Source organism: Carlito syrichta, unplaced genomic scaffold, assembly GCF_000164805.1.
Source record: "Carlito syrichta isolate Samal-C Ts95f unplaced genomic scaffold, Tarsius_syrichta-2.0.1 Scaffold309092, whole genome shotgun sequence".
NCBI classification, from domain to species: Eukaryota; Metazoa; Chordata; class Mammalia; order Primates; family Tarsiidae; genus Carlito; species Carlito syrichta.
Genome location: NW_007253188.1, coordinates 192,921 through 200,612, shown reverse-complemented (window position 1 = coordinate 200,612; position 7,692 = coordinate 192,921). Strand labels below are relative to the sequence as shown.

The following is a 7,692-nucleotide window of genomic DNA, read 5'->3' as shown; positions in this document are numbered from 1 at the left end:
TCCAAAAAAGAAAGGAAGGAAGGAAGGAAGGAAGGAAGGAAGGAAGGAAGGAAGGAAGGAAGGAAGGAAGGAAGGAAGGAAGACAGACAGGTAACTATGAGAGTATCAGCAAGAGGGTTAGTGCATAGCTCCTGGGCCTAAAAGGGTGACAGATCACGTCACCCCTGACAGAGGAGGAGCCCTCTGGAAACAGAAGCAGAGGCCAAGAGTGAGGGGCAAAAGGAGTCCTCAGAGGTTCAAAGAAACAGGAGGTTGCAGTCTAGAGTCAAGAAGAGTCACAAGCAAAGCGGACAATGAGAGGCAAGGTGGCTGCCATGCAGAGGACGGGAGCCATGAGGCAGAGCACAGGAGGTCATAGGGTCAGAGCGCTGCTGGCTGTTATGAAGGCTGGCTGTGGCCAGGGCTGGCCCCCTGAGGGCGCTGTTCAGGGTGGGTGTGCAGGTGCATGGAAAGGGAGGCCGAAATCTCCAGCCACAGAAAACTGTGCTCCATCAGCATGGACTTTATTTCTGTTTCTCTCATTGGCGCCCCTGAGAATCTCAGTAGAGCTCCTTGTGGGCAGTCAGGCCAATCCTGACACTGTTCAAGACAGGGGATGGCTGGTGGGCAGCAACCCTGATGGAGCAAGGAATCAGGTGCTTAGCATGGGACCTCACACAAAGTCACTGTAGTCCATGTCCACGGAGCGGAGGTCCCAGGCCTCTACTCCAGGCTCAGGAAGGCTCTGAGACTCGCTTTTGTTCTCATTCTCATCCTCAACCTCATCCTCATCCTCGATCTCAATCTCAACCTCATCATTGCCCTCACTGTCCTCAATGTTCACTGCTTCCTTGGACTTCTGGAGACTGGAGCCCATGACTATACCAGATGACACTGAGAACTTGGGTTCCAAGGGGTTTGTGAGTGTCTGGTCCTCAGTCATCAGAGACTCCTGAGGGCTGAAAGGCTGACTGACCAGCCAGTTAGAGAAGAAAGAGCGGCAGGGTTCCATGGTCTGGTTCTGGTCGGTGTTGGTGGCTGGCTCAGGCTGCATGGGGGGCATCTCTGCACTGCGGTGGGAGGCACTGAGCTGGGAGGCATGCCCGGTCCTCTCGGCCTCCTCCAGTTTACGCAACAGGCAGCTCCAGTTGATGTCCGAGGACAGGTGGATGCTGGAACCCTTTACCTTCTTGAATCCCAGGAAAAGGTCCACGAGGGTTTCAGTGATGGGAAAGGAGATGAAGCCCAGCTGCTTATTGAGGTCCTTCTCAAACTTGTACTTGCAGATAAGCAGAGAGACTGCTTGCTGGGCCAGGAAGGTGAGGAGCTCCTCATGCCAGGGCTTAGAGAAGTGAGACATGCTGGACTTGGTTGAGAGGGAGGGCGGCGACTTCTTTGTGAACTTACTGCTGGGGCTCTGTGTGGCAGTTGGGGAGGGAAAAAGACATGTCATACCTCTTGCTGCCCTGTGATGTCCCTCACACCCACAGCACCCTCCTCGGCGGCCCTGCCAGTCCTGCCCATCACAAACACAGACTCCATACTTGTCACACTATGGGTACACCCTTACCATATCCGCTGTGCTTCACAACAGCCAACGCTCACCTAACTGTCACACCTACTATAACTATAAGGCCTGGGGCAAGGCCAGGGGCCTCAGTCACAGTGTCAGCCAAACCTGAACCTTAACAACCTGGACTCCTGCCCTGGTCTGTGCCCACAGGGAAGTGTGGCTGGGCCTTGATGGGTGAGGAAAGAGGTGGGGGAATGTTCGGGAGACCCATTCAGGGTGAGGCCACCTACATCTTTTACATAATCCTCCCTGGTCAACTTGCCTTTGGCAAAGTAAAGACACTAGAGAGTCCTGCTAGGTGCAGTAGCTCACGCCTATAATCCCAGCACTTTGGGAGGCTGAGGTGAGAGGATTGCTTGAGCACACTGGTTTGAGACCAGCCTGGGCAACCTGGCGAGACTCATCTCTACAATAAATCAAAAAATTAACCAGGCGTGGTGGTGCACGCCTGTAGTCCCAGCTACTTGGAAGGCTGAGGTAGAAGGATCGCCTGAGCCCAGCAGGTCGAGGCTGCGGTGGCTGGGAGCATGCCACTGCACTCCAGCCTGGGTGACAGAGTGAGACTCCAACTCAAAAAAAAAAAAAAAAGAGATTAAAGAGTCCTGTCCTAGGCAGCTGGATTAGAGGACGCTTGACTTAGGGTGCAGGGTCCCAGCTGGGATAAAGCCGCGTCCACGAGGGACAGGACCCTCCCCATGTGGGAAGGTCTCCAAGATTCACATAAAAATGTTAGAGAAATACCCAGGATAAAAAATAGGCTTTATTCATCTTTGACAACACTTGGTAGTAGCTAGGCCAGGGTTTGTTTCTAGTCGGCTTGCCCCCTGCTGCTGGTGACAGTGACTGCTAGGAGCGGCGGGTCAAGGAGCCCTTCTGCAAACTCATCCCCAAGATGCCCAGCCCCACTCTCGAGGAGGTCACCTCCAAGTGTGGTGAGGCAGGAGATGGGGGGATGACTGGGGAGATGATAGGGGGAAGGCAGGAGGAAAAGGAAGGGTGGGGGGAGACCAGAGGAGGCGTGGCAGGGCTTGTTAGGTGGCTGTGGCTGGAGGCCAACTCCACCACAATCCCAGGGGTGGGCAGGGTGAGATGCAGCCTCTGCCAGGGCTGGGACCTCTGGCTGGGGTTCAGGGACACAGGAGGCTTCTGTAATTTGGGATCTGAATCCGGTTCCCCCTGCCTGGAGTAAAGTGAGGGGCTAAGGACTTTTGGCTCTTCTGTGGGTGTCACCTTGAGCCCGAGTCTGGTGGTCACCGGGACACTAGACACAGGAGGGGAGCCCTGTGTGCTCTTGATTTTTCCGTTAGATGCCTTGGGGTTGGAGGCTGTGGTTAGGGGGGAGTCGTGGGGCTCCTCCTTCTTGGTGGCTGTGTCGGGCTTGAAGTCTGGCAGCAGCAGGTCAAAATGAACTGGCAGCTCTGGGGCAGGCTCGAAGTTGGCGGGAAAGAGAGGGCAGCCATCGCGGCGGCGGGCGCCCTTGAGCTTGTCCACAGCCTGGCTGACCACGCTCTGCAGGGCGGAGAGGAGGTTGTGCTTGGCCAGGAAGTCCAGGGTGCGATGGGGCTCATGGAATGCACAGTAGCCAGGCAAGTCAAAGGATGCCGGCTGGCTCAGTAATGACTTGATCTCCTTGTTGAACTCTCGCTTGAGGAAGACCAGCTCCCGTTCTCCAGGCTCCAGCTCTGACACTGCAGGTATACTTGATTCCGAGCCCAGCAACCCTGAGAACAAGGACTGGGGCTGCTCCCAGGTCCATTGACTGCTGGTCTGGCTGCCCAGTGTGTCCCACAGGAGGGAGTCCCTCTGGGAGCAGGACTGACTCAGGCCTTTCTGCAGAAAGAGAGGGCAACTCTGAGAAGTGTTCAGGAGCAGCCACACTAGGTCTGCCTCTGGCCCTATCCCACTCAGCCCCAGCCACAGCCCCAGATCTCACCCCTTTGTTCTCCAGCTGCTGCAGTCGCTTGAGGGTCTTCTCCAGCAGGAGTTTGTCCTTTACCGGTGGCAGTGAGCCCAAACTGTGAGCACCCAGGTCACTGTCCCGGCTGTGGGAGTCAGACTTGGAGCTGGATCTGGATGGGTAGTTGTTGAGGCGTCCAGTGCAGAGACTGGGCAGAACACGGTGCCGGTGCACGGCTCTGAGGCTGGGCCGGGCATGTGCCCGCCGCCCACCACTTGGCACCTCTACTGGGTCCTGCACCTCCACCAACGGCACCCCGGCCCTTGTCTTCATGGTAGCTATGCGCTCAGTTGCTTTCTCCACCACCATCTGCAGACTGTCCAGCACCTGGCTCTCGGTCAGGAAATCCAGGAAGTTGCCAAAGGGCTGAGGGCACCTCTCATTTCGACTGTGGCCCGGGAGCGCTGAGCTGCCATACGTGGACGGTGGGTGTGGCACACGGCCCAGCTTGGAGGCTGGCCCCATTTCTGAGAACAGTGGCTTCTTGGGCGGCTGCATCTGAGCAGACAGACATGTTACAGTGGGTAAGGATGCCTTACTAGTTGAGGGGTCCCTGGGGTCACCCATGGTGCCACCAGGAGCTGGTGGAAAGTGAGCAGTGGAAAAAACTGCATTTTGGAGTCAGGCAGCCCGGGATTTGGGTCCTGGCTCTCCACCTTTAGGCTGTGTGACAATGTGCATGATGACCCCTCCTGAGGTTCAGCGTCCTCATCTGCAACGTGGAGAACTGTTTAGGGTTGCTCTGAAGCTTCTCTGAAAGCTTAGTTCTGCCACCACACGTGGCAAGATGGGAAATTGTGAAACCCCTCTGAATCTCTCTCTGGTTCCTCATCTGTCTATGTAGCAGGCCAGCCCCATCTGTCTCTGGTTCCTCATCTGTCTATGTAGCAGGCCAGCCCCGTCTCCACTGCTAGGCTGCAGAGAATACCTTAGGCCCTGAGCTATGTACCCTGTGACTGCTTACCCAACTTGGGCCCTAGGTCCTTAGCTGACTCCATGCTCCCATCTGGGTTCCTCATTCACTCAAGCACCTCCCAAGTCGCTGGAAGTTGTGGGACATAGAATGAAATTGAAAGTAATCAGGGCCCAGCAGGGATCCTGGGAGAGGTCAAAGCAATAAGAACTTTGCTAAGGGGTCCAGGGAGGAGGTCAGCCATGGCCTGGGGCACCAGAGTTGGTGGGGAACACGTTGGGGGTTCCAGGGTCAGTGCCCCGTTGGGTACACTTACCCGCGTCATGTACGTGGGGTGGACGGCCTCGTCGTCGGCCAAGTATCCCGAGTGGTGGCGACATCTGGCCATGGTGCTGGTGGTCAGGCCGGCTGTCCGCCTTTCTCTTGGATCCCGCAGCACAGCGGGGGACTCCGCTCTGCGTGGGATGGGGAGACAGTGTGAGGGTCTGTACAGGCCTCCATGTGTCCATGAGTAAGCGGCCCCGACGGTCCCGCTCCCAGCACCCTGCATCCTTCATGCATCCGGCCCTTCCTCTATCCAGAAGCCCCCAGGCATCTGCGGACTGATGGATTCCAGAGTCGTCGGGGTAGGGTAGCCGAGGACGTCCGCATACTGCCTACGACCATCCCTGAAGCTAGGTGTGCCCGACCCTCCCTCCTCCCAGACCAAGGACACCTTGGCGTCCGCCGGACCGACAGTCGACCTGCTCACCAGAGCCCCAGTCACGCTCCGCGCGCCAGCGCAGTCACTCCAGCACTAAGGCCTGCACTGCACTGGGTGCTGGAGCGGCTGGGCAGTCCTGGCTTGCTCATTTGCATATCACGTCCTCATTGGTTCGCACTGAACGGGTAGCTCACAAGCTTCTCCGACACAATGGCTGGGGGCGGGGCTCACGTTAGCTCCTCCCCCGATTCGCTGTACCCTGCCCACTACGTTCTCCGGGAACCTGGAGGCCGGGGATGTTGCGAGTCAGGCTCCGCCAGGCCAGGAAGGAGGGGTCCGGATGCTGAGGCTAGGATCTGTGATTCGCACCTTCCCTGAGGGAAGCCTAAAAGTCAAAGCCCCGCACCCCACCGGTGACACAAGCACCTTCTTGGTTACTCCCTGGTCGCTGCCCAGCGCTGGGTCTCCTGCTCACCGCTCCTTTCCGGGGGCCTCCTTCCCTCTCCCAGTGTGGACAATCCCATGGTCCATCTTGGGTTTTTTTCTTGTTTTTGTTTTTGTTTTTTGAGTTGGAGTCTCACTTTGCCGCCCAGGCTGGAGTGCAGTGGCATGCTCACGGCGACCACAGCCCCGACCTGCCTCAGCCTTCCAAGTAGCTGGAACTACAGGCACGCGCCACCGTGCCCAGCTAAGTTTTTGACTGATTGTAGAGACAAATCTGGCCAAAGTTGCCTAGTGTGGTTTCGAACTCCTGAGCTCAGGCAATCCCCAGAGTCCTTCTTGAAAGCTTCCCCCTCTGCAGTCTTCCTAAGGGCAGTGGAAAAGTCCCGGCTCTCAGTCACAGATCTAGCTTCAGTTTCTGACTCTGCTGTTTCTTGCCCGTGTGACTCAAACTCTCTGAGCATCCACCCCTTTTCTTTTCTTTTTTTGAGTTAGAGTCACTCTGTCACCCAGACTGGAGTGCAGTGGCCGCTCCCGGCCACTGCAGCCTCGACCTGCTGGGCTCCGGCGATCCTTCCACCTCAACCTTCCAAGTAGCTGGAACTACAGGCGTGCACTGCCGCCCGGCTAATTTTTTATTTGATTTAGTTTAAGATGAGGTCTCGCCAAGTTGCCCAGGCGGGCCACAAACCCATGGGCTCAGGCAATCCACTCACCTCGGCCTCCCAAAGCGCTGGGATTACAGGCTGAGCCACCGAGCCCAGACGCACACCTTTTCTTTAAATGGGGTTGAGTCTCCCTCCATGTGGGAGTATGGGGATTCAATAAAATAGTCATACAACACACCTGGTACCCCTGTATATTATACAGGAGTCCTGTATATTCTTACCTCCTCTCCTCCCCTCTTTCTAGCAAACTCCTCATTATGCAATGGTGTCACCTCTGAGAAGCCTTCCCAGAAAGCCTACACTCCCAACAGAATTCATGGTAAACTCCATCCCATACTCTGCCACACCATGTTGCTACTTATTTGTCTACTGGATGGTGTTCTTTTGGGACAGTTGCTAAGGCAGGCACCCTTATCTCAAATACTTCCAGTGCTCAATAATTGTGATTTTTTTTTTTTTTGAGTTGGAGTCTCACTCTGTCGCCCAGACTGGAGTGCAGTGGCCGCTTCCGGCCACCGCAGCCTCGACCTGCTGGGCTCCGGTGATCCTTCCACCTCAGCCTTCCAAGTAGCTGGAACTTTTTTTTTTTTTAGAAAAAAGGTCTCACTCTTTCGTCCAGGCTGGTCTTGAACTCCTGGGCTCAGGGGTTCCTCAGCCTCCCCTGGGATAACACTGTGCCCGGAGGCAATTTGAGAAAGACTAAAAATACCTAATAACACAAAAAAGTTAGGCACTGCTATAAAAAAAGAAAATACAAGAATGAGATAACATTGATATGATCATCTTTTTACTCTCAACATAACACAAAGACTTTTGGGTTGAGGAGAAGAGGAATTGGGTGTGTTTATTTGCTTACAGAAAACACTGGAAAGACACAACCCATAAAGTTAACTATGGTGACTTCTGGGAAAAATAAGATTTTCTTTTTTTCTGTTTTTTTTTCTTTTCTTTTCTTTCTTTGTTTTTGTTTTTGTTTTGTTGTTGTTTTTAGAGTTGAAGTCTCACTCTGTCTCTCAGGTTGCCCAGGCTGGAGTGCAGCAGCACGATCCTGGTCACCGCAGCCTCTATCCGCTGAGGCCTCAGGCGATCCTTCAGCCTCAGCCTTCCAAGTAGCTGGAACTATAGGCATGTGCCACCACGCCAGGCTAATTTTTTGACTTATTGTGGAGACGAAGTCTCGCCAAGTTGCCCAGGCTGATCTGGAATCCCTGGGCTCAGGCAATCCTCTCGACTCGGTATCCCAAAGTGCTGGAATTACAGGCTTGAGCCACCGCGCCCAGCCTTTTTTTGTATTTTTCTTTCTTTTTTCTTCCTTTTCTTTTTTGTAGAGACGAGGCCTTGCTATGCTGCCCAGGATGGTCTCGGACTCCTGAGCTCAAGCGATCATCCCGCCTCGGCCTCCCAAAGTGTTGGGATTACAAGCGTGAGTCGCAGCGTCTGGTCTCTTTTTTGTATTTT

The 7,692-nt window shown here is 55.0% G+C and overlaps 1 protein-coding gene across 1 annotated transcript; it reads right to left on the bottom strand.

The window, feature by feature from the left end:
- Nucleotides 1-652: 652 nt before the first annotated feature.
- CCDC116 (coiled-coil domain containing 116) lies at nt 653-4,810 on the bottom strand. The gene is made up of 4 exons (XM_008066736.1): nt 4,739-4,810; nt 3,486-4,007; nt 2,783-3,382; nt 653-1,396 (listed from the first exon to the last, which is right to left on the bottom strand). The coding sequence occupies exons 1-4, from the start codon at nt 4,808-4,810 to the stop codon at nt 653-655; spliced, it is 1,938 nt and encodes a 645-aa protein (XP_008064927.1).
- Nucleotides 4,811-7,692: the final 2,882 nt, after the last annotated feature.

Coding starts and splice junctions, on each gene's coding strand:
- CCDC116 (XM_008066736.1), bottom strand. CDS start 4,810: ATGGCCAGATGTCGCCACCACTCGGGATACTTGGCCGACGACGAGGCC. Junction 3,383..3,485: donor AGCAGCTGGAGAACAAAGGG/GTGAGATCTGGG, acceptor CTCTTTCTGCAG/AAAGGCCTGAGTCAGTCCTG. Junction 1,397..2,782: donor CCACCAGACTCGGGCTCAAG/GTGACACCCACA, acceptor ACTGCCACACAG/AGCCCCAGCAGTAAGTTCAC.